This window comes from Camelina sativa, chromosome 17, assembly GCF_000633955.1.
Source record: "Camelina sativa cultivar DH55 chromosome 17, Cs, whole genome shotgun sequence".
NCBI classification, from domain to species: Eukaryota; Viridiplantae; Streptophyta; class Magnoliopsida; order Brassicales; family Brassicaceae; genus Camelina; species Camelina sativa.
In genome coordinates, this window is record NC_025701.1 from 32543895 (window position 1) to 32569682 (window position 25788).

The 25788-nt window shown below is 33.8% G+C and overlaps 4 protein-coding genes across 5 annotated transcripts; 3 read left to right on the plus strand and 1 right to left on the minus strand.

Moving 5' to 3' along the window:
- LOC104758654 (squamosa promoter-binding-like protein 4) lies at positions 248-1568 on the plus strand. 2 transcript variants are annotated; one of them, XR_762759.2, is made up of 3 exons: positions 248-745; positions 834-1148; positions 1346-1568. XR_762759.2 is itself a non-coding variant. In XM_010481558.2 (2 exons), exons 1-2 carry the CDS (start codon positions 423-425, stop codon positions 1051-1053), a joined length of 543 nt encoding a protein of 180 aa, XP_010479860.1. In that variant the 5' UTR covers positions 248-422; the 3' UTR covers positions 1054-1295. The 2 variants fall into 2 exon arrangements, 1 of the variants encoding a protein (XP_010479860.1); XM_010481558.2 differs by lacking the exon at positions 1346-1568 and having other exon boundaries at positions 834-1295.
- On the plus strand, positions 5180-6165 carry LOC104758655. Its single transcript, XM_010481559.2, has one exon. The coding sequence runs from the start codon at positions 5225-5227 to the stop codon at positions 6128-6130; it is 906 nt and encodes a 301-aa protein (XP_010479861.1). The 5' UTR covers positions 5180-5224; the 3' UTR covers positions 6131-6165.
- Positions 8701-14240, plus strand: LOC104758656 (germinal center kinase 1). Its single transcript, XM_010481560.2, has 21 exons — positions 8701-8914; positions 9260-9406; positions 9693-9749; positions 10026-10053; positions 10137-10259; positions 10374-10485; positions 10568-10605; positions 10712-10765; positions 11090-11158; positions 11269-11385; positions 11520-11588; positions 11671-11750; positions 11931-12059; positions 12139-12394; positions 12613-12708; positions 12800-12964; positions 13063-13175; positions 13267-13399; positions 13531-13658; positions 13762-13917; positions 14033-14240. Exons 2-21 carry the CDS (start codon positions 9312-9314, stop codon positions 14070-14072), a joined length of 2058 nt encoding a protein of 685 aa, XP_010479862.1. The 5' UTR covers positions 8701-8914; positions 9260-9311; the 3' UTR covers positions 14073-14240.
- Positions 17848-18923, minus strand: LOC104758658 (ethylene-responsive transcription factor 8-like). Its single transcript, XM_010481561.2, has one exon. It carries the CDS (start codon positions 18729-18731, stop codon positions 18090-18092), a length of 642 nt encoding a protein of 213 aa, XP_010479863.1. The 5' UTR covers positions 18732-18923; the 3' UTR covers positions 17848-18089.

The window sequence follows — 25788 nt, forward strand, 5'->3', positions numbered from 1 at the left end:
AAAAGATCTTTAATTTGAAACAAAAATTCATATTGGAACTTCAAATACTAAACTGGAAATAGTGATATTTAGTTTTCTATCAACTATTTTCTTGAATTTAAATCAAACAAACACATGAAATATGTTAAAAACACCTTAAACTTTGTAACGTTTTATTTTATTTTTCATAATTTTTCGTTATTCTATTTTTCTGAGCTAGCATATCTACGTAATCATGCACTTATTCCACCAGAGAAGCGTACAAGAACACAGTGGTCCATCTCCAGACTTTAGTTCACCTTTTAAGCACTTCAATTTCGTCAACAATATCACCAAGTCCCATTCCTCAACATTGCTTAACCTATCAGGGTTTTTTTTCTCCAAGGCTCCAACCAACCATCTTTTCCTAAGACTCCAACTTCAAGCTCTTGTTACTTAAAAAAATGGAGGGTAGAAAAACACAAGGAAAAGGTTACTTGAAAAGCAAGTCTTACCTTGTGGAAGAAGAAATGGAGAATGATATGGATGAAGAGGAAGTTGGAAGGGATGAAGAGAAAAGAAAAGGATTGATGGATGGAGTTAGAAGGTCTAGTGGGAGCATCGATCGTGGTGGCTCATCGCGGCTTTGCCAAGTAGACAGATGCACAGCTGATCTGAAAGAGGCTAAACAGTATCACCGTAGACACAAAGTGTGTGAAGTTCATGCAAAGGCATCTTCTGTCTTTCTCTCAGGAGTTAGCCAACGCTTCTGTCAACAATGCAGCAGGTACCGTACTACAACCTAATTTACGTACCCCTTCAATTACAATTTTTTTCTGGATCTTTGAATAGGTCTTTCTTGGAGTTTGAAACAGGTTTCATGAGCTTCAGGAGTTTGATGAAGCTAAAAGAAGTTGTAGGAGGCGCTTAGCTGGACACAACGAGAGGAGGAGGAAGAGCTCTGGTGAGAGTTTTGGAGAAGGGTCCGGTCGGAGAGGAATCACTGGTCAGGTGATCCAGAATCAAGAAAGATCAAGGGTAGAGATGACACTTCCTATGCCAAACTCATCATTCAAGCGACCACAGATTAGATAGAGAAGCTGTCTGCTCTCTCTCTTCTGTCATCTAAATAATCTAAGAATCTCAAAAATATTGTGGTATCTAACAATGTCAAGATCAGCTGAGTCATGGTATTGACTCCTAGTATAGAGAAATAAATAACAAGCTACCACTCTCTATGTTTCTTACTTATCTGCAAATATGCTAAGACTCTCCTTAAATCTTGAATGTGCCTTGTATGTTTCCAAAGATATGGCAAAAGATGTGTAATACTCCTACTTACTAGCTCGTATGTGTGAATGCTAATTGGTAAAGGTTTTCAATACAGATACGAGTAAGGAGTGTGATTCATCCAAAAGCACAGGGGACTACTAACCGAAAGCCACGGCCGCTCTGAAGTTTGATCATCCTAACAGAGAGACACTTTGCTGCAGATTTCGCATATCTTTTATTAATCCTCAATCGCGTTGACGGCTTTCTTGGTTTGACATAAAACTACAAGTAGTAGAATACAAGATTTGAATAATAAACGACCATTAGTTATATTATATCAGTAAGTGAGAAAGAGTAGATTACAGTAGAAGCAAAACTCAGTGATCACTTGCTATGATGAGAAACACCACCCACTATATACATTATTTGACGTTTGAGTGACAGTAGATATAAACAACAAGAATTACCATACAAGAAAAGAAAAAGAAACAAAAAAATCATATATCGCTTTCTAATACTAGATATAGCTTCTGGTTTCCGTGCCTCATTCGAGATTGTTACCAAACATATTGGAGTACTGGAAACTAATTTAGCAAAAATCTTATCTATATCTTAAGTGAAAGTTATAACCTTAATTACATGAGTTCTCGCTACGTTTTCGAATTCCCAAGCTATTATTCTTAACGAAGCATCAAATTTTCTATCAAATCTCTCATGAACTAATAGCCATAGAAACAACAACAACAACAACACAACTTGACAACTTGGGGGGTTATTTCCTCTTCTCTAGATCTGAGATCAGTGCTAGCATTTTAGCCAAACGCAGCCAAAGATGATACCTATCAAAATTGATGACAACGAGAAGATATCTTAACTGGGCTGAAGAGAGCCCAAAACTATGACGGACGGACTTAGGGCATTATTACAGGGGAACACTTTTGGGTGTTAAAAATATTATAAAAATAATGTAAGATTATTACTTTAGATCTTTTGTAATAATATAATAATCTTAAACATATTACATTTATAAAAACTTTAAAAATAACATTTAAATTGCAAATTTATAAAACTTTTACTAAAATTCAAAATACAATACCAAATTTTTATGAAACAAAAAAGATTTTAAAAAAAATAAACATATTACTTAATTAAAGCACACAAACATTTTATTTAATTAATACATAGTTTAATGTCCAAATTTATTCTATATATTCTCAATCAAATCCTCTTTTAATTTGTTAAAAATTGTTTGCAAAAAATTGTATCCATTCACAGCTTGCCACGTCAGCTTAGAACTGAGTCAAGATCAGTTCTACATCAAAAACTAAAAAAGTGTTCTAAACCTACTATTCATTATTTTTCTATTTTTTTTAGGCTTAGAACACCCTTGATGTTCTCCCTATAATGATGGCCTTACAAGTGGGAGCATAAACGGTAGATCCAATGGCTAATTAAGAAGAAAGTCAGAAAAGCTCATCAGAGGGGTAACAATAAATCAAATACCAGTGTACCATATACCACCATAAAATAAAAATAAGAACGAAAACCTAAAAAAAAAAGAACTGGAATTGAAGAGTATTAATACTGAGAGGCTTATTTAGGGTATGATCCGATCCAAAAATAAATAAAAGTCTTGTGCAAATATGTGTGATGAGCATCACGTTTTGACGCATATATGAACTTGAAAACCATTAGAGGAAGAGTCCTCATTCTTGGACCACAAGGAACTTATGTTTCTAGCTTCTCTTTGGAACAGGTAATATATGTGAAAAGTTTTCTTTTCCTATCCAACTATTATAAAGGATGTTTCTTTAGCAATCGAGGGAGAGCGATTGGTAACATTTTATTGTTCATTTTATCATTGGTTCAGCGACAATGTTCAGTGTAAATTTTAACAACTAGCAATTAGAATTTTAATTGTTCTATATTTCTGGTCAACTAGTCACCAACAACTGCAAATCAAACACAACAAAGTTGTTTCTTATTATCGTTGGCGATTGGCGATTAGAAAACGAACATATTAAGTCGTTATACAAAACAAGCAAACATGAAACATGGCAAGATGGCATAGTTAATTCTTGGAACTTGTAATACTATTGGATGGAAACGTAACGACCATATCAGAACAAACTGCTATATTACATGTCTTTAGTCATGTAACTCATGTCATTAACTCATGTCATTAACTCTATGGAAGGTTATAATATAGTATATGTTCTTTATATTATTGTAAACTAAACAAATTTCTTCCAATTACCGAAACATAATTACATCATTTATTAAACGTTAAGCAAAATCGAAGAGAGGCTACAATAAAGAGAAAGTAAGAGATTACTAAGCATGGGTGTTTATGATAAATGGTGGTCCCTAGCTAATCCCTGGAGAATGGGCCAGTGATGTGTCCTAAAGAAAGACCCGAATGGGAGACACAAAGCCACAAGGTGAGATCTTTGTCTTCAATTTTGCTTCAGTTTAGTTTACTTTCTTCTTCTTATTTGCTGGTGTGTATGTGTCCCTACATGGCTTCGTTTACTTCCTTGGCTTACTTAATTTAGCTATTGGCCTGATCAATAGACTTGGTGTGTTTGTTACTAAGCTTTAGTATAATCAGTAGGGTTAAGAGGAACATTATCTGGTCAAAATATATACTCCCTTCATTTTCCAAGTTACTTGTTTAAAATTTTTATTTTGTTTCAGAAATATAGATGCATAAAGTAGAATGATACGCAACAACAAGCTAAACTTCTCGACTAGTTTTGTTGGAAGCTGATGATCACGTACGGATCATGGATCATGATTAGAATTTTGGATATTTTTTTCTGTAAATTATTGTATTGAGTACTGAAAATGACTGTTGAGTAAGCTCAAAGTTATGATCACGTAAAAGAGACAGAAAACAGACAAGAATTTTGAGAAAGAATTGAGTCATTGACTATGACTAGTCCTGCGTTTATTAATATGGTTTAAGCTGCACATAACTAGTAGTACTACTGTACAGTATTTCTTATCTAATGAAGCTAATTAAGGAGTTGTTTCAATTCGTCTTAATGTTTTGTAAAACTAGTATTCTTGATAATATACAATGTATTTAAAGTTAATAGATTGGAAAAAATATTACTACAATGTTTTATTTTCGTGTGTAAGCATTTTTTTTTGATAATCCAAGTATCTAAAGCACAGTGAACCCTGACTAACCCACTAGGCCGAAGGTTTGGCATACGGCAAGAGTGGTTCCTGGAGGTGTGTGTAAGCATTTTATGTCATACTATTACTTACTTGTGTATGTATTGAAGCTAGATAATATTTTATAGTCATTAAAAAATGCAGTTTGTATGTGTTTTTTCTTAACTAGCATTTGATCATTAACTAATGAAGTGTGTCTCAATCTAGACCACAAAGGTCTAATATGCAAACTATAGATTCCATTTGCATATGATATGATACCAGTTAGACTTACCAATAAATAATGTGTTCTCTTCTTCTTTGAATTGCCTTTTAAGTATACTTTTATTATAAAGCGATTGTTGCTTTCTGCTTAAAACTTTTTAAGAGTATTTTTGGAAGACCGTGTCCCTTACTACGAGAACCTTCAAAGTTCAAAGCGTATGTGCTTCTGACCGTGAGCTGTAGACTTCTAATTTTAAAAATATACCAAACAACAAATCTAATCTAATAGTATATTAACAAGAACTTAAAAATCAAAATTTATGTAGTGCATAACTTAGTAAATTATATAGATAATGCCTCGTTATTAAGAAACTAAAATAGAGCAACATGTGGGATCGTTTAGGGATCCAAAACTACTTTAAACAAAATCATGACACAAACACCATAACCATTACTTCACTATATGGCTTAGATCTCATTCTTCTAAAGCCCCCACAAAAAGTCAAACCCTGATTGATTCGCCACGTATCCAACTAAAACTCCTCCTTATATAAACACAACTTCAATAAACAGTTTAACACATTCACACACAAGTACCGTTTTGAAAATGGGAGATGACCGGACAAGTACACCAAACTCCGGCGAGACCGAACCAGAGACGTCCCCGGAGACGTCATTATCATCAGAGTTCGAGTTTGGATCATTGACTCCCTCTTCTCCATCACAAGACCCCTTCTCGGAGAATTCTCCCGCCGATCACCTTTTTCTCAACGGCCGTCTTTTACCTCACTTTTTCCCGACGAGCACGACGACGACACGCTCAGTTTCACGTACGACCAGCGAAAACACTTTCCGGAGCAACAGTTCGAGCAGTGATAGTAGCAGCCCGACGTCTTACACTCCAAGAACAAGCACTTGCAATATCTTCAAGATCACGAGTTCGAGCGAAAGGGACAAAACTAAGTTAGCATGTTTCGGTCCTCGCTCCGAGAACGAGGAGATAATGGGCCTAAGGTCCGGAATCTGCCGTAGGAGCAAAGAATATTATCAGAATCATCATTACAAGCCATCTTTAATATTGGATCCAAAGAAGAAACCACCGACGAGGAACAATGGTAAAACCGTTAACACTTCAACTACTACGAAAAAGGTTTCGTATTTGCCGCAATGCAAGAGGAAGAAGGCGACGGAGATCGTGACGGCACAGCTTTACGGGTCATATTCACGGGGGTGGCAGCATATAACTCCGGTGTTTAAAAGAGAAGGATCGGTGAAAAGTAACGGAGGAGGGATTAAGGTCGGTGGAAGGAAGAAGAAGAAGAAGAAGACGACGATGAAGGAGAAGAGGACGAAGAAGGTGGAAGAGAGAAGAGGAATGAGTAAGTTGATGAAGTGGTGGAAGAGGATTTTAAAAGCGGTCGTGTTTGCTTGCAGGGAGTGTCATGCCATGGAACCTCAAATACTTGCGAATCATGATGCTGATGTGAAGAAGAAAATAATTAAATGTCCATAATCATAATTTCAATGTTTTTTTTTAAATCTATTTGATTTTTTTTTTCCTGATAATATAAACAAAATTTTTGGAAATCGAATTACATAAAAAGAACATTAAAATTATGTGTCAATAACTAACAAAAATAGACTTTAGTTAACAAAAATAAGGACAGAACGAAAATAAAAAACTAACACAAAGTGACCAAAACAGAAAAAACGACCGAAACAACAATTAAGAAAAGATTAATTTGTTTTTTAAATGTAGCTTAAGCCGGACGATCCAAAAGGTTCAGTCAAAGGAAAGGTCATGTTGGCTCTGCTATTATAGTTTTGGGACTGATGGTCCTGTACTTCTGTCACCTGAACCTTCCAAATAGAAGCTTTTATTAACGTTGGCAATGGGGCCATTTTACGTCACAGTCTTGCTCTTTTGTGGGTGGTATATATGAGAGGACCATGTTGATGTTGGAAGGTAAAATAAGTTTTGGAGTGGGACTTGCATGTGGTCCAACCATCGGTCGTTGGCTCGTCCAGTAGTTGAAAGGTGGACGAGACCGTTGTTGTGGTGGAACGGTAAAATGAATTATTGGTTGAGTCAACGAGAAGAGGTCTGAGAGGTAAATAATTACTTTAGATTTTATAAAAATACGAAAATTCACAAATTAAAAACAATAAATAAATAAATAATATTAACACCCGCGGTGTACCGTAGGACCATATTTTTTTGTTTAGAAAGGCAATATAGAATTTATTTATTATATTAACTATATATGTAACTAATATCTTTTGTATTTTTTACATCAATATATTATGTAGTGTATAACTTCCATTATCAACATGTAGTGGTGTATTATATAGTTAGGATATACTTATTGTTCATTAAATTTAATTTAGTCAATAAATATACTTTTTGTGATTTTCCTTTTTCATTTAAAATGTAAAGATAATAGTATTACATAATATATTCTATTTTTATAATTATATGAGTATACTATAATTTGATTTTGTAATTTTTGTTGTTTTATCTCTATATCATTTAACTTTTGTATTTATAGTTGTGCAAGTTGATTAAAATGGTGGAGTGTTTTTTTTTGTAAACTTTTTTTTAAATCAAGAAGTTTAATCGGAAATCTAGGCTGTTATTATTCTCTACAATTAATCAATCTATATACACATTTTTGAAGTACATTTTGGGTTATACCCTTTTATTTGTACTTATTTACAAAGTTAATCCCTAAAAAATTTTCAAAAATAACATTACTCCAGATTTTGTTTCCTAAATATTTTACATACCATCTCGGTTCTCAACTAAAAAACAGTAGAATCAATATGGAAACCGAAATTATGATATATTTACCCACACTTTCTATTGTGTATTGAAGATATTATATCTTTGAATCATTTGCAAACAAAGAAAACAACAATTTGATTCCTATTTTGTTTTCCAAAACCTGTGAGCTTTGATTCTTAATGTTAAAAAAACTTCGATTCACATTTATTTAAATATTATAATTAATATCTATAAACTTAATAAAATTTTAAAATATTACGAATATGTAAAAATAATTTTTTTAAAATACTATATAATATGGTTACATAGTAGATGGATTATAAATAGGAGATGTTGAAATTAATAAAGTATCATTAAATTTGTGCTAACACGGTTAAATCTTCATTTTATTATTCATCAACACTATTAATATTAGAATATTTGACATAAAAAATTAAATTGATTTAACTAAGATTGTGTAAAATAATTAAATAATTAGGGAAAATGTGACTTAATCATAGCGTATAAATGACTTACTATGTATTTAGATCCCTTATCTTTTGTTATAATAATTCAAAATCAAAATAAAATCTCAAACACTAAACAAAATAAACTAAATACAACAAACAAAATGGTCATGAAGTATATTGCGGGTTAAAAAATAATATAAACATTCAACAGCAAACGGTCAGGAAATTTAGTGATGCTCTATTTGGAAAACATCTAATATTTAACAAACAAATAAAATATAAAATATAAATAATAGTAAAAATTATATGCACGCGGTGTACCGCGGGTTAAAATCTAGTTGTGTTTAAGATTTAGTACAGTTTTTTAGAATATAGATTAATTAAATATAAAATATTTAATGCTAATGGGTGTTGGTCCAATAATTTTGGAAATTTGAATAGGAGAAAATCATCTTCTATTAGATTCTGAATTTGATATTATTTAAAATAAAAAATAATTGTAAAATTTAATGTCAATGGCATAGTTGTAAATATGATAGAACTTTAGGATTTTTTTTATAAATATCTCTAAAATTGTATATATAGATGAAAATAGCACTAGACTGTTGAGGAAAAGAAAAAAGAAAAAAAAAATAGCACTAACTAAACAATGGATCATCCCTAAATCCCTTTAGATTTAATTTGCAATTAAAAAAAGCTCATCAAAGTTTGGGCTGGGCCTGTTTTATATCTTTAGCTGGATTGTAATGCAATTCAAGTCGATCGGGTCGGGTCGGGTCGTTGTTTATGTTTTTTTTTTACGGAAATAAAAAATGAGAAGTAAGAAAGACAAAAATGAAAAAAAATAAAAATTGAATAAGCAAATCGAGAAAATTTCATAATCGAAGTTCTTCTTCTTCTTCTTCTTCTCGATCTCTTGGTGCTCGAGAGACAGAGAGAGAGAAAGAGCATCGAAGAGAGAATTTTTCTTGGGAAGATAACAAAAAAAAAAACGAAGACTGAAGGAAGAAAAAACAAAGAAGATCTGTATTATATTACTCTTCGTTCAACTAATTTATAAAAGGTAATCTCTGAATGCGATCCTCAGAAAATTTCTCGGATTTTGACATCGTAATCGTAGATAACAAATTTGAATTTATATTTTCCTTTCTGGGTGATTTGATTATATGATAGAAAATTCAATCAGAGTGTTTCGAATTACGTGTATGTTGTTGAATTTTTTTTTGGTATCATGTAGTTGAGAAATCGAGTATGCATTGTGATAAATCAGATTTTAGTAATAGATCTCAGTTTTTGGGGAATGTGCTGTATAATAGTTGAAAGGGTTGACTCAATTTTGGGGAATTTTTTTAATTCGCAAGTGAGAGATTCTGCTTGTTGATGCAATCAAAGTGTGTAAATTTTGCAGAGAGGGGGAAGAAGGTGAATATATTGTTTTTGTTGGTTTTATTCTTGTGGAAATGGATGATGTTGCTGGTTTACAAGAGGCAGCTGGAGCCAGATTTAGCCAGTTTAAGTTAATCGGCAGAGGATCCTTTGGTGATGTCTACAAAGCGTAAGTATCTTTCTGATTCTTTCTCACTTCTTAAGATCAGAAGGAATGCCACAGAACACACACGACTTCTTATTTTTTGTGTGTGGATATTTTGGTAGACTAGCAGCTTGTTAGGTTCATCTAACTTGTGGAAAAAGCAGAAATTTGTGGAAGAGATATTATCCATTCCGGCTTGATCTAGGATAATCTGACTTGCATTTGTTTTCTTATATTTTTCTATAAGGATTGGCTAAGAACAGTTGCGTTTGCTTTATTCATATGCTGAAATGTTGCCTCTGCTTATCAGGTTTGATACGGATCTTAACAAAGAAGTTGCCATTAAAGTTATCGATCTGGAAGAATCGTAAGTATTTGCGTTTTTATATGTTTTTATCTCGCTATCGAATATGTAGTCTCCACTTACACGTTTGGATATTACTCTGTTTGCTCTCTATTAAAATTGAACATTGGTTTTCCAAAACCTTGCGTATGCTATGTTTTGCGATTGTCAAAGATATTAATCTACATATGATTTTATCTGTAAAATAGCTCTAGTTTTCAGCTGTAGTGTCCTTGTCTCAAGATTACCACAATGCTCAGTGCCCTTTTTTAACTAGCCCCTTTACTTTATATCTGACAGAGAAGATGAGATTGAAGATATACAGAAGGTATCTCTTGGATTCGCGTCAATTTTTTTGGTTAGTATTAACGATGCAAGATTGTCGTGTTCACATCTTGCTATTAATCCCAGGAAATTTCAGTATTATCGCAATGCCGTTGCCCATATATTACCGAATACTATGGTTCTTACCTTCACCAGACCAAGTTATGGATCATCATGGAATACATGGCCGGTGGCTCAGTTGCTGACCTTGTATGTTATTTCACTTCTTTGCGGGGTTGAATTATATAATTGTTTGTGTGATTATGCACACATCTCTCTCGTTGGTGCAAATTGTAATCTCTTAAAACTTTATTGCGAGTGTAGCTTCAACCTGGTAATCCATTGGATGAAATTTCAATTGCTTGTATCACGCGCGACCTACTTCATGCTGTTGAATATCTCCACACTGAGGGAAAAATCCACAGAGATATTAAAGGTTTTCTCTGCTTATATATTTTAGATCCAACTTTGTTTTCTCATTACTTATTGCATGACAATTTTTTTCCCCCTATTTGCAGCCGCTAATATTTTGTTGAGCGAGAATGGTGATGTTAAGGTATTCTCTACCTCTTAAACTTATTTGATTCATTTCTTAAATTTTCTTTTATGTCCGAGTGGTTTTAGTTGCGTAGCTGATCTCCAACTTCTTTCACGCATATCAGGTCGCGGACTTTGGTGTTTCTGCACAATTAACCCGAACAATATCAAGGAGAAAGGTGTTTATTTTGTTATGTTAATGAAATTCCTGACTCTATGTCGTGTTTCTTTCTTCTTCATTTATCGTTAATGTTCTAGAATTCTCGTAATAGGCTCAGTCACTTTATTTGCCCTTATCGTTGTGCAGTTTCACTTCCCATGCTTTTCCATACTCTAATCATTCTAATGTTTGAACATGTTGGTTGGGAAGTATATGTCATAAGTGTCCCTACGGAAGCTGGAGGATAACTAATTATTTTATTAAATTTTATCTCTCGGCTGTGATGGTTTAGTGTTATTATACATCTACTTGGACTGCATTTGCTAATTATATATATTGACAGACGTTTGTAGGAACACCATTTTGGATGGCACCAGAAGTGATTCAGAACTCAGAAGGGTATAATGAGAAGGTATCTCGTCCATCTGCCTTAGCTTCTTTTGTTCTTCTAGTTTACACAATCTTCTGTGTATGTCCTGGCTTTACTTATTTTGTAGCCTTTTCTAATCATGTCTGTTGCAGGCAGATATATGGTCTCTTGGAATAACATTGATTGAGATGGCAAAAGGAGAACCTCCCCTTGCCGACCTTCATCCTATGAGAGTGCTTTTTATCATTCCCCGGGAAAGCCCTCCTCAGGTTCATATTTCTAATTTTATGGGCTTTGTTGGATGGTTAGAATGCATTTTTGAGCTAGATATTTAACTTTCTGTATTTATTGCGAAGTCGCCTTTCTCGAGCTAGATATTTAACTTTCTGTATTTCCTCTGCAGTTAGATGAGCATTTTTCACGTCCTTTGAAGGAATTTGTTTCGTTTTGCTTGAAAAAGGCTCCTGCTGAGGTACTTGTAGTGCAGTCTCTGATCTTTATTGCCAGCAGTGACACGCCAAGATCTCTCATACAACTCTTCCTTGTACTTGCAGAGACCAAGTGCCAAAGAACTTCTCAAACATAGGTTTATAAAAAATGCTAGGAAAAGCCCAAAACTTCTTGACAGAATAAGGTGTGAGGTTTATTCTCATCTACAGTGTTGGTTTGTGGTTCCAATTTATGATTCCGCTTGAGAATAACTATGCAGTTTGATATGTAGATAGTTTTCAGTTAATTAATTTTGTTCTATCTGCTTTATGCCGAAAGAAAATGCAGAACATATTCTTATGTTGTCCTTTTCTTTTGTTTTAAGAGAGCGGCCAAAATACCAAGTAAAAGAAGACGGCGAGAGTCCAACAAATGGTCCAAAATCTCCGGTTGAATCATCTGGGACTGTTAGAGTAGTTGGAGATGAGAGAGGCCAGGGAACTTCTGTAACTAGGTTGGATATATGGCCAAAATCTATTGGGATTTCTTCTCTCTTTCTTGTTTATCAAAATGTTAAGAACTTGGAGCTACAGTTTTCAGGTAAAACCTGTCAAAAATGCGGGGTGGGACTTTAGCATCGGGGGTTCTCAGGGTGCTGGAACTGTTAGAGCTTTAAAACCTCCACAAGCTAGGGAGAGGCGTCAAGAAGCTAGTTCTAATCAGACTTCTCAAAAAACATCACGAGCCAGTGGTGGTCATTTGTCATCCACTTATGGTAGTGCAGTCCCTGAAATATCTGAAGGAGGTTTTGTTAAAAGAGATTCTTATCAGAATGACTATCAAGAAGAAGTAAGTTCCTTTGCCTCTTGTATGCCTAGATGTAGTCCGTGTCTCACCTATCGCGATTCTTTCTTTTTAGCAGATATTGCATGGGAAAATCCTCTTTAGCTTCACAAATATATCATGATCTGTTGAGTTAATCGTTTTTAGTTTGATTTAAGCTCCTTTGACTTGGGAGGAACAAGATTTAACATGTTTTTCACATCCTTGTATTTCCGAATTTTCAGGATGATTCATCACTCAGTGGTTCCGGAACTGTTGTAATAAGATCTCCGAGAAGTTCTCCATCATCATCATCTTTTTTTCGTGATCAAAGCTCTGGGGTATTGGAAATTATTTCTCTCCTTTTTTTTTTGTTGCTTATAAAGCAAGTCTGTGTGCTCTTCCTTGTCTGATTCCAGTTCTGCTGTGTAGTCCACCAGCAGGTATGCATCTTTTGATGATGCTTCTACAAGTGGAACAGTTGTTGTCCGTGGGCATAATGATGATTCTGGATCACCTCGAACACCAAGATCTAGACTAGGGCTTCAAGAAAGAAGTTCCAGTGCCTCAGAAGATAGCATAGCGAATCTTGCAGAGGTTTGTTTTAAACTTTTATCTTTTGAGTTATCTCTGAAATTACAAGTTATTCTTTTGTGTTCCTGCTCATTTACAATTAGTTTCCATTCTTTTTTCAGGCAAAAGTAGCACTTGAAGCAGGTTTCAGAAGGGGAAATGCTAGGGAAAAACTTGGTAACGGAAAGGTTAACAAAAGAAGGGAGCAAGCTACAGATAATTCTGAGTACTTGAGGTTAGTGTGTGTGTGTGTAATGTATACCAAAGCTTCTGCTGGTCACAGCATTTGTGTGGTGATTTCTGACGCGAGAGCTATTACCTTGCAGAAATTCCCGCGATCATCCTGATAAACAAAAACCAGTTATAAGATCACAGCAAGTGAGTGATGATGAAGATGACTCCAATTTGGCTTCATTGTCTGCATCATTGTCAATATTGCTTTTACCATCTCTAAAAGAGGTAAACTCTTATATATGGTATCCCTGATATATGCACATTTGGCATCTTACTTCTCTCGATGAGTTATGAGTCGTCTTCAATTTTGAGAAGAAAAAGGTTTCGTTTTTGAGTTATAAGCTGCAATAATGTAGGCTGTTGGGGGTGACGACTCCAAAGGATCTGTTGGACATAGAGTTTCGAGATCCTTAGTGAAAATGGAACGTGAAAAGCCTGGTTCTTCTGAAGCGTTTATTGCCAAACTGATAGAACAGTTGGGAAGGTACGGGAAACTCTAGAAGAACACACACGTTGCATACATTATTAGTTTGATTGTGTTGTTGTCAATAGTTTGATCTAATGAGCCTCGAAAATCTGTCATACAGTACAAAGGAAGTGTCAGTAAAAGAAGTGCAAGACATGGCGATCCGTGTGTTTGCTAAGACAATGAACAATGATGCAGAAAACAAAAGAAAGCAAGCTAGCAAAGAATTTAGTTCCAATGCAAACTTTAGCCCACTTGCAAGATTCTTATTCTCAAGGTTAGATTGATGATAATGATTAGCATTACATTTTTCCTGAATTTGAAACCTCAGAATTCGAGAAACAGATTAATAACTTTCAAATGTTTTGTATTTTTATGTGTGTTGTTTGCAGATGGCTAGGTCAAACATCGCGTGATCTAAACCAAAGTTGAGACACGCACAGAAGACGGAACATAAGAATGTTGTTTGTGTGTCTTTTTACATTGATTGATGCATTAAATTTTGGTATTTATGTGTATAATTTTTCAGCAGAAGAGGGTGTATTTATATATTTTTTAAGTTTTTTTTTTTTCTTAATATAATTGTCATTTCCTTCCTTATTTGTCTCTCATTTTTATCTCTATTTTTCCTTCCTTGTTTTTTTTTCGAGAGGAAGCATATTCTTAGTTGTATAATTAAGGGCTTGCCTTTTTATCTATGACATATGTAATCACTCTTACCATTTCATTCATAAACTACGTTACTCATTAATTATCATTCTTTTGTTAATTCTTCCACTAAATTGGCCATTTCAGTGTGGTTACTTTCGGGCCCTCTGAAGATGTTAAAAGCTTCGAAAAAGGACACGTATTCACGACTTAATACAATGTATTCATAATTTCATATAAACGTAGATGGGTAAGTGGACCCTTTTTGGTCGGAGATATGGTCAAACAACGAAAAAACCCATTAGTCACCCTAGTCAGTAGTCACAGTCACACACATTGATCAAAAACGGAGTTTTGTGGTAACGCCGTTATCATCTACGTACGTGGCTCAAACACAAACACTGCGCCAAATATGTAGAGAACTATGTGACCCACCCCAGTTTGTATATTCCTATCCGAGCCAGGGTTTACCTCAGCTCAGCCGACGTGCTTGTCAGTCACCTTCACGTAGATGACAGCACCACCACCTGTCTCCAACATTGTCCTGATGAGTAATGAATCCACACGTGGATCGGTCTTTCGGATTCTAGTATGGGAGCCTCCAACATTAAATTTTTGTAACGTCAAAATGTTGTCAATTGAGAAAAAAACATATATCTATTTACGAGAGTGATGTGCGAAATGTATACGAAAATGCAGAGTTGTGACTTGTGAGGGGTTGTGAAATGCTCCAACCCGATTTCTATCTTACCGCGATAGCTCGCGGCCAAGTTTTACCGAGGAATACTTAGCATTTTCCGATTCAATTCTAGACAAGTCATTTTAAGCATAAAACAGAATACTTGAATTAATAACGAGGTTCTAGTACAACGGTGAGTTTGCTAGTAAGCTATTACACGTTTTCATACTAGACCGAGTACAACTACCCATAAATAACCATCCTTCCTTCCTTGCTTTAGTCCCACGAACTAGTTCCAGCGTTCCAATTACCTTCCCGATCAGAATTCTTTCCTGCGACACAAAGGAGGCATAAGCAAAAAGATTTGCTTAGTGAGAGCGGTCGTCCCGTCTCACCAGGCCACAAGCAAGTAATCGCAATCAAACAGTCAATATTCCAAGTCACGAACAGAAACTCGTCTAGCGTAACCATGCGGAGTTACCGAGCAATCTTCCCGCAACCAGACAGTCCTTAGCAAACATTACTGTTCCCAAGTGAACCGCCGATCTAGATCCTCGATAAACCGCATCGATCACCAAGACTAAACAGCAGATAATCAAGATAACGACAAGCAATCATACAGATCATACAGGACAATCAAGGACTAAGTGAATCTATGCAAGAAAACGACACAAGACTCGTCGCCATGGTCACGCAACTCACCTTTTTTTCTCGGATACAGTTTCTAACACCTCTTGTCGCGTAGAATCTCGACCAGATCTCCCTATCGCTCGTGCTTCCTAGAAATCTACGACAAACAGACCAGATTAACGTTCCCTTCGATGATACTTGATAAACTGTCGATGAACACACAGTTCAGACGATACTTACCCAACTACTCGACGATCTCTCTCGGTTCCTCGGCAAATTCTCTCGGTTTCTCGGCAATCTCTCTATTCTTTCTGAGTTCTTAATTTTCTCGTTTCTCGTTCGCGAAGAACAACATTCTCTTCTTTTATATAAACGATTTCCGGCAGTTAACACCGAAGAAAACCGTTCCAAAACCGTCAAATACGTCCGCATCTTTTCTCTCCCGCAAATAACTGTTCCCGCGTTTTATAAATAAAACGACACCGTTCCACTAAAAACCGAGAAAACACAGAAATCAGCGTACATGTTCGAGAGTCTATCCGCGGTTTCACGTTTCACCGATAGCCGCTTGTCCGCTTCCCGACCAACTGCCCCACAAAGATTGAATGTCCGAGACTTTATGCAGATTTATCGGACTTTAGCTCAAATGATCGACTAACTCAATCGACCATCGCTCGATCATTCAGATGACGTGCGGAGACGGGCCTTACAGGTTGCCCCATCTAGTTCACCCAGTGGAAGTAATTTGGTTGAGTGGGGTTGAAATATCGTTAGTGATACGATAATGGCTAAATTAAGAACAATTCAAAGTATAGAGCCCCTGACTGTAACATAAACCTTGTCAATACCAAAATTTTAACATCCCCTTAAACACGTTTAAGAAGTAATAGATACCAAAGATTAAGCTGATATTTTTCTTCCTTTTTTTTGTGTGTGTGGGTAAGTCCTAGATTAAATTAGTTGCACATTTGTCAAAAATTCCTACATGTTAAAAAGTGAAATAAGAAGGTCAGCTACGTACTTTGGCATTTTTTGAGTGAATAATTTTTGGAATTAACCAGTGCTAAACTCGCATATCCCGATAGTATCCGGCGTTTTGATGGAAGCTTTTATTAACAAAGCACCAAAGACCTCCCAACGCATGAAGACAAAAGCCGTTCTACGTAACGCAAGTCATAACTCATAACTCATAGCATATACTGATGGTATACTATACAAATAGTTATAAAATACTCTCTCTGTTTCAAAATATAAGATGTTTTAGATAAATTTGTTGTTTCATAATATAGGATGTTTTCAAATTTCAATACAACTTTTAGATTTGTTTAGTATTTTATATTATGCAGTATTATTTTTGATTGGTTGAACTTGTTAAAAATAAAGTCTTCTTAATCTGCGTGTTTTGCTTAAAACATCCTATATTTTGAAAGGGAAGAAGTATATTTTAATAGAAAAATTACAATAATATGTAATAGAAAAGATTTTCAAATGTTTTCTACTGGTCCTTATGGGTCCATGTTCGCCGTCCGTGCCCAAAATTTCTTCAATCTTCACTATCCCCAAAAAGGAGATGAGTTTTAAGAGTGTTATCACATGATTCCTCCACGTGGTGACGATGACGGTGACTCCATCCGTTGGATCTGAAGACGACGAAGACGATAGTGCTTTTATAACTGTTTTATACGTTTTTTTTTTATCACAAAGTTGGCGACAAAGAATCAAACAAATCAAATCTCAATCCCTTCCTTTGTCTCTCATTATGAAGCCGCCTTCTTATCCTTTTTCACTTAATCAAATGCTACTTAATAATTAAACTCACGCAAATCTTTCGTAAATTAGTCATTGGACTTATTAAAATAAGATTTGATGCAAAACACNAGAAGATTTGATGCAAAACACAAACACACCAAAAAAAATCAAAAGTAAAAAAAAAAAAAGCAGTCCAAACTGTGAAAATGACGTAAGCGTAAAGAAGTAAGGTAAATGCTTCTAACGTACGCCGCAGCCAGAGGAGAGATGGGTCCGGTCTCACCCACGATTGGTGCGTGTGTTCACGACACTTGGACCATTGTCTTTTCAAGCCGACGACGACGATACTCAATAAACTATTTTTAGTCTTTTTAATAACAAACCATACAATAATACTAGTATATTTCTTCTACACACACACACACGACCCCCAAAAAGAAAGCACTATAATAATTCATACTGTATAAAAGAAAAACTAAAATTACTGCCATAATTCAGATCTTATGTAAATTATGTTGATTTTTTATACATAATAGGGTTTCATAATACTATAATATACATAACAACTTGTTTTTCTTATCCATGTCAGCTAAAAATTACTATATTTTAGCTTTTTTTCTCCACTTACTTCTACAAAAACGGAAAATATTTTTTTTTTCCAAGACAGAAAAATAAAAAAAACGTTATTTTTTACTCTAAAGAAACGACGACATTATAACCCAAAAAAAAAAAAAACTCACGGCCTATTCCGCCGGAGGAGCTAGGTTAAGATCCAGATCTAACGGCTGAGATATCTTCCCAGCTCCACCTTCGAAATCCACGACCGAAGACGTCTCAGACTCGCTCTGGAAACCGCACGCAGTCACCTTAGGAAACGCCGTCGTCATGTTGAAGTAGTAAACAGGACGTGTAACCGGAATCCTACGGTACACTCCACCGCCGCCGCCGCCTAAGCTGAGTTCTAGCTGCGGCGGTGGTGTAACAAACCGCGCCGGCTTAGGAGGAGAAGACGAGCTGACGACAGTGCTACTCTGACAAGAAGGACTATTATTACCACCACCACCGCCGGCGTTCCCGTGGAGCTCAAGAAACGTCGGGAAATTGGTCTTAGCCTTGGAACCGCGAAACTCACGCGCGGCTGAGTCGTAAGCACGCGCCGCTTGCTGAGCCGTGTCGAACGTGCCGAGCCAGACACGTGTTTTCTTAACCGGATCTCGGATCTCAGCTGCGTATCGTCCCCATGGACGTTTCCTGACGCCTCTGTAACGAATCTCTTTGGCTGCATTATTATTATTATTATGATTGTTACCACTCTCACGAGTCGGGTTTGTAGGAGGTGGTGAAACCACAACCGGGTCGGGTTTGGAACCCACGTTCGTCGTCATTGGCCTGATCGAAAATGAATGAAAGGAACGAGAAGATCGGTGAAGAAGGAGTTTAGTTTTGTGGTAATGATATGAATGAGAGAAAAAAAAAAAGCCTTAAATAGGATCGGAGGCGAGAGAGAATGAGAGAGTAAAGCAACGCTCCTTTTGGGGAGCTTTCTTGTGAACAGTCAAACAAACCCAAATGCCTTAATTTTTTTTTTTTTTTTTCAATTAATTTATCTCCTCTCATGCTCACACATATTAAAAACTGTTGTTTTTTTTTGTTAACATATCCACTTATCTCTGGCCACGTGTTCAGTGCTCCTCCTACAAAGAATCTTTTTTTTTTTTACCCTTTCGTAGTTTCGTTGAAACAAAGACTGCACAAATCATAATACGTTCAAATTCAATAAATAGTGTATCGAGTACAAACTGTTATTTTTAATTAGAGTTACTGGCCTATATTAAAAAGGTATGTCATACAAATTGGTTGAAAACATGTTTTGTATTAACTCTATAAAACATGGTATATTTGCCCACTTAATTAATCGTTTTCGGTAGTTCTCTAATCAACAATAATGTAATATACGTGGGGTTTAAATTTAGATGATGACACAATGATAATATTAACACATAATGTACTAATATTATCGGTTTTCTGTGGTGTCGATATAAATTTAAAACTTACTATGTTGCATGTCTATCTAGCAAAAAAAGGAATATAAAAAAACTAAATTGTCGGATCTATTATTTGCTTGTTATTTTGTAAACAATAAGTAGTTTCGACTAAAAATTTATGCTATCAAAAGAGGGAAAGATTAACTATCTGCTTGTCATTTTGTAAACAATTTTATCAATTACAAACTTCACAAAGTTGATAAAAAAACTTCACAAATATATATATATATATATATATATGTTTGATAATATTATTTTTGACTAATTAAACAAGCAAATAATAATATTTTTGTCATTACCGTAATAATATATGTGTTTGGTTGTTATAGAAATGTTATATAAAGCGACACGCTAAATTACAAACTTTAATTTATTTTGAACCGTAATGTGCAATTTTATCAATTAGACAAGCAAATAATAATATTCTATAAAGACAAATAATGGTTCACTAATCTACAAAACCTAAAATTTTGTTTCACAAGATTTTTTTTTTACATAATAACATATATGACGATAAACTAAACAATAATCGAATAAATCAAAGTGTATCATTTTTACTAAATAGGCATACACTATTTTTGTCATTATAGTAACATCATATAACAAACTTCACAAAGTTGATATACCAAATTGGCAAATTTGTATGTCTACTTGGTAAAAATGTATATTACCAAACAAATTTGTTCGTTTGTAGTTTAGTTTACTGTTATATACGTTATATGGAAAACATAAATCTCATCACACAAAATTTTAGGATTTATAGATTAGTGGACCCTTATTATGTCAATACGACAAAAAAATTATTATTTGTTTGTTAATTGATAAAAATGTATATTACCCAAACAAATTTTTCTGGAATTGTTTTGTTTACTGTAATATTTTTTATTCTGGAAGAAATAAAATCTTGTAAATTAGTGGACCATTAGTATGTCGTTATGGTAGCGAAAAATTATTACTATTTGTTTGCCTAATTTATAAAACGCTATATTATCAAAAAAATATTTTAATAAAGGTGTATGATATATATCTTTTATTTGCATGTCTATTTGGTTAAAAATATATTATCAAATAAAAATTTTGGATTGTAGTTTAGTGTACCATTATATATGTTATTTCAAAAAATTTTAGGATTTAGAGATTAGTGGATCGTTAGTATGTAGATATGATGGTGACAAAAATATTTGAACTTTGTAATTTAGCAGTTTGCTATATATGATGTTACTATGACGATAAACGAAAAACATATTTATTTCTTTTATTTGCATGTTTATTTGGTAAAGGAGTTATACTTTGAACAAATTGTAGTTAGTTGACCGTTATATACGTTATTTTGTAAAATATAAATCGTTCCAACAAAAAGTTTGACATTGTATATTAGTGGACAGTTATTATGTCGTTATGGTGGCAACAAAAAAAAGTTGTTATTTGCTTGTCTAATTGGTAAATATACTAGATTAGAACCCGTGCTAGAGCACGGATTGAAATTCCTTTTATTTTTATTATAATTTTTATATAATATATAGTTTATGTGATTGTGTTTAAAAGTTTTTTTTTTGATAAAACATTATGCAATAAAATCATATGCTAAATATGATGGATCATATGCTAAATATGATGGATCATATGCTAATATGATGGCTTAAAAAGACACATATGTGGTAAGTTATATATTGTTAATGATTCTAGCATGGGTTGAAATTTTTTTTATTTATATTATAATTTAGAATAAAATATGACCCGAAGATCACGATTAATGCTAGATTAGGATCTTAAAAACTTTTAAAATCAATCATATAAATTATATTTTATTCTAAAATTATAATATAAATAAAAGGAATTTCTACCCGTGTTCTAGCACGAATCTTACTATAGCATTAAGGTTTAATTTTTAATTTCTTAATATGATCCCAAAGATCACTATTAATATTTTTAAATTAGCGAGATTTGATATCTTTTTTTTATGATTGAGAGTAAATTTTTATTCCTTTAATAACTTTTTATTAATGTAGTTTATCAATAAAATATGTAGAAAATAAATTGGTAATATTGTGATTCTAGACATTTGGAACCATATACACATGATCTTCCAAAAATAAAGTTTGGAATATCCATGAACTATCAATTTGGAATATCTCGTTTAAGATTTTCGGTTACAATTAAGATTTTATTTGTTACAATTGATATATGGATTAATTTATAACTTATGTATAACCTATTTGTAACCATTTATTAAAATTATAAAGTCTACCAAAATAATGTTGTGTACTTCCCTTTTATTATAAAAGGGATATATTACCGAACAAAAATATTGTCGTTATAGATGACGTTATTAACACTACAAGAAAACATGCGTTTTGCGAGGAACAGTTGCGACGAACTACAGCTCTCACAAATTTGCGGTGGATTTGCGAGGAAAGTACGAGAAACCAAAAACCTCTCGCAATTCCCTCGCAAAATTGCGAGGAAGCCAGTCGTCGCAAATTCGTTGTTCATTTCGAGGCATTTACGACAAATTCGCAGGAAATGACACTTTCCTCGCAAATCAATCGCAAAATTGCGACGCATTTGCGAAAACAGTATCCATAGCAAAATTGCTATGGACATGCGAGTGATTTGCGAAAGCTATAGCAAATCCATTGCAAAATTAGGAAATTATTTTTTTTTTTTTTTATTAATATTACAAAACTTAATATAATTATTCTGAAATATATTTTAATGTGTTCATAAGGTGAATTATTCTGAAATACATTACTATTGATGATTAAAAAGATGATAGAAAAGAGTATGATGAGACATTGGACCTTATAATATACTTGAAAGTTAATTTTACTAACTTTCAAAATTATTTTGATGGTTTTTATAAATTGGATATTCAAGATTTGCTACAAGCTTGCGACGGATTTGCTATATATAAAGCAAATTAGTCGCAAATCCATCGCAAATTCCTCAAATCATAGCAATTCCCTCGCAAATGACAACTTTAAACCCTAACCCCTAAACCATAAACCCTAAACCCTAAAGACTAATTACATTACTATTAATGATTAAAAAGATGAATCCAAGACTTATAATCAAAGATAGGGCAGTGCAACACAAAATTGTTAGAGAATTGGACAATTGGAATATTTGTCAAATATTTGTCTCAATGTAATGCATATGTATGATATAGTGCAGAAGATAGTTAATGATTAGAGGAAGATGCAAAATTAGACAAATTTTTGAAATTTTTATGATAGAAAAGAGTATGATGAGACTATTTGACCTTATAATATACTTGAAAGTTTATTTGACTAATTGTTTTAAATTATTTTGAATTGTTTTTATAAATTAGTTATTCAGGGTTTGCGAATAATTTGCGACTGATTTGCTAGGTTCGTAGCAAAGTAGTCGCAAATCCATCACAAATCACTCAGCTCATAGCAATTCTCTCGCAATTGTACAACTTTAAACCCTTGAACCTAAACCCTAAAGACTATTTTTATTACTATTGATGATTTAGATTAGATGAATCCATGATTTATAATCAAAGATAGGGCACAAAAAACAATTTATAAACCTAAACCCTAAATATTTTGCGAGGGATTTGCTACGGTCCCTCGCAATTCGCTCGCAAATACTCATAAATTTAGATTAGTTATTTTAATAAATAAAAATTAATATTAATTAATATTTGTGAGGCTTTTGCGAGGGAGCCTAGCAAATCCCTCGCAAATTTTGCAAGGGATTTGCGACGCGTTTAATTTTCTATTTAACTAGAAAACCTAGTTTGAGCGACCCAACACTCTGCAGCCGACAAACCCTAAGTCTTCTTCTTCTTTTGATTTCTTTCTTCTATCGACCCTAGAAACTCCTCGTCCTCCGTAAGTCTACTCCTCCTCTCTCTTCTCCGACTAATCTCCTCCTCCTCTCTCTCTTCTTTTGTCGTTCAATTTCAGGTTTAGGGTTCTTATTAGATCTGTTTAGGTTTTAGGTTTTAACAGTTTAGGTTTCTTTTTTACAGTTTAGGGTTCTTATTAGATCTGTTCAATTTCGATTTAGGGTTCTTATTAGATCGGTTTTGCAGAAAAAGATCCAGAGTTTGCTGCAAGATCCAGGGTTCTTATTATTATTTTTGTTTGTTTATATTAAAAACATGGTTGGAGCCTTACTTAGTTTAGTTTTTATATGTTATTTCGCTAATTTTTCTTAATTGCATATATATTCTTTTTACGATTATTAATTTATGATAGTAATGAGACTATATATATATAAGATTTTCAAAAAAAAAAGAATTTATCATCTTATCGAATTATATGGTTTTTTTCACAATTCCAACTCATGACTAGAAATTTTTATTAATTTATAGATTAGTGAGTAGACTAATAAATCAATCTTCATTGTGGTAAGTTTCTAAGAATGTTTTCGTATTGTTTTAAAATATTAGGTTATATTTATAACTCCTCATTTTATCCCTAAATGATACATGTTGCATGGCGTCCAAATATTGGTTGTCCGTGACCAACAATATTCAATCACTTCCTCAAATCCTTATAGAACAGTAACATCATCATATATGTGCAGCTAAAAACTATAGTATCAAAATCGAATGAAAGGCTAATTATTATGGTCAACACAAAAAGTTTTACATCATTCCTCCTCTTGCTATATATAAACGATCTTTAGCAATCACGTGAAATTATGGTTTATAAATTTTACTAATTTAGCAAAACAACAACAATAATTAAAATAGCTTATTAAAGAAACGCAGATATTGGCATTAGAATCTGGAAATTTACGGAAAAAAAAAAAGCAACGGCGCATCTGAGAGAATTTTCGGAAACGTGGCACAATCACGAGGACGCGCGGCTCAGGAACCGCGGTTTAATGCAAAATAACGCGTGAACGCTCTCTCTCACGTCAGACGACGAAGCCGTTTCGACAAAAATAGCGTTTATTATAATAACGTTTTTTTGAGTCATGTCAGCTAAATCAGCCCAGCCGCCCTCTTTTAAAGATTTTTATTTTCTTTTTTTTTCCTGGATTCTCTCATGCCACGTGGATAAATAGTGACACGTGGATAAAAGTTCAAGGGATGAGAGCCGCGTCGGTTAACCGCAAGTCTTTTGGATTCTTCTTCAGTTTCTTAAAGACGGAAGAGTTAAATTTTTGACGGCAGGAGGAGACCCAAGACCGTCAGTGAGTCATGAGGTCATTTCTTTATTTTTTATAAAACGACTTGGTCAACAGTCGACACTTAACACCTACTTCTGTCTTTACGCCTTGATTAATGGATTGGCTTATCTTTTGTTTTCTTGTTGTGCCCACAGATTCTTCTACTACTACTAATTAAAGAAAGTTTAATTATCATTATCATTAGTAGTCTACGTTAATTATTTAATTAGCGATCATAGCTCACGTTGAATTCAAAAAGTTCTTTCTCGTTTCTTATACCGGAACCGGGATATATACTAATAACTTTAACTTTAAGTTTAAAGAGTGATTAAATAGACATTAAAAATGACTTGATTATGACTTTATAACCAAGTTAATTCCCTTTCCTAATCCAAAAAAAGTTGTAGCAAGTGGATATAACGATCGAACAAAAGAATCTGCGTGAGTAACACACGTATTTCCACAAGAGAGATTTGGGGTTTTTTTTCACTCAACTGGTACTAGACATGCAAGTGCTTTTTAGAGATTTTCTTCTCTATCCACTTTTTTCTTTTTTAATCTTTTTTTTTTTTTCAATTAAAAAATCTGCATGTTCCGAAGCTTCTATATATAGCATCTATCTATTGATGAGACGTACGTTACAAAGAATAAAGTGTACACGTACGTTTTACAAACATATATAAATACGTAAATGTGGAATATGGGATAGTTTGAACTACAAGTATTTTTTGCCACGAAGAAACTGAGATTTAGACCATCTTTATCCCAAATATTTTCATAGGTGTCCTACACTTTGGAAATAACAAATGTCTTCGCAGAACACCTCAAAATGAGTTTAAAGATACCTTTATATATTATTTTTTTTCATTTAAAAATAAAATAAAGACTCCCTCAATATCCAATAGAGATACTTTTATAGTTAATAATTCCCTAAATTAATATTTATGATAAAATCCCTGTGAAGCACTCGTGATAGAAAACCAAAATTCCAAAACAGTAGATACTCAAGCTCAACTAATCCGACATTTTTATCGGATGTCCCCGAAGGGACAAAGATGGTCCGACATACTCAAGCTCAACCTCCTTAATTACCATGTTAGCTATATATGTATCTACTCCTAATTGTTCTTCTACTTCTCTTTATTCGGTTAAACCGCAAATTGTAACAGTGCACCTCATTAATATTCGATGAAAGGGATTATTAATGAGAAAGAACCGGTATTAAAAAAAAAAAAAAAAAAACAAA

Coding starts and splice junctions, on each gene's coding strand:
- LOC104758654 (XM_010481558.2), top strand. CDS start 423: ATGGAGGGTAGAAAAACACAAGGAAAAGGTTACTTGAAAAGCAAGTCT. Junction 746..833: donor TTCTGTCAACAATGCAGCAG/GTACCGTACTAC, acceptor AGTTTGAAACAG/GTTTCATGAGCTTCAGGAGT.
- LOC104758655 (XM_010481559.2), top strand. CDS start 5,225: ATGGGAGATGACCGGACAAGTACACCAAACTCCGGCGAGACCGAACCA.
- LOC104758656 (XM_010481560.2), top strand. CDS start 9,312: ATGGATGATGTTGCTGGTTTACAAGAGGCAGCTGGAGCCAGATTTAGC. Junction 9,407..9,692: donor TTTGGTGATGTCTACAAAGC/GTAAGTATCTTT, acceptor TCTGCTTATCAG/GTTTGATACGGATCTTAACA. Junction 10,260..10,373: donor GTGGCTCAGTTGCTGACCTT/GTATGTTATTTC, acceptor TTGCGAGTGTAG/CTTCAACCTGGTAATCCATT.
- LOC104758658 (XM_010481561.2), bottom strand. CDS start 18,731: ATGACGACGAACGTGGGTTCCAAACCCGACCCGGTTGTGGTTTCACCA.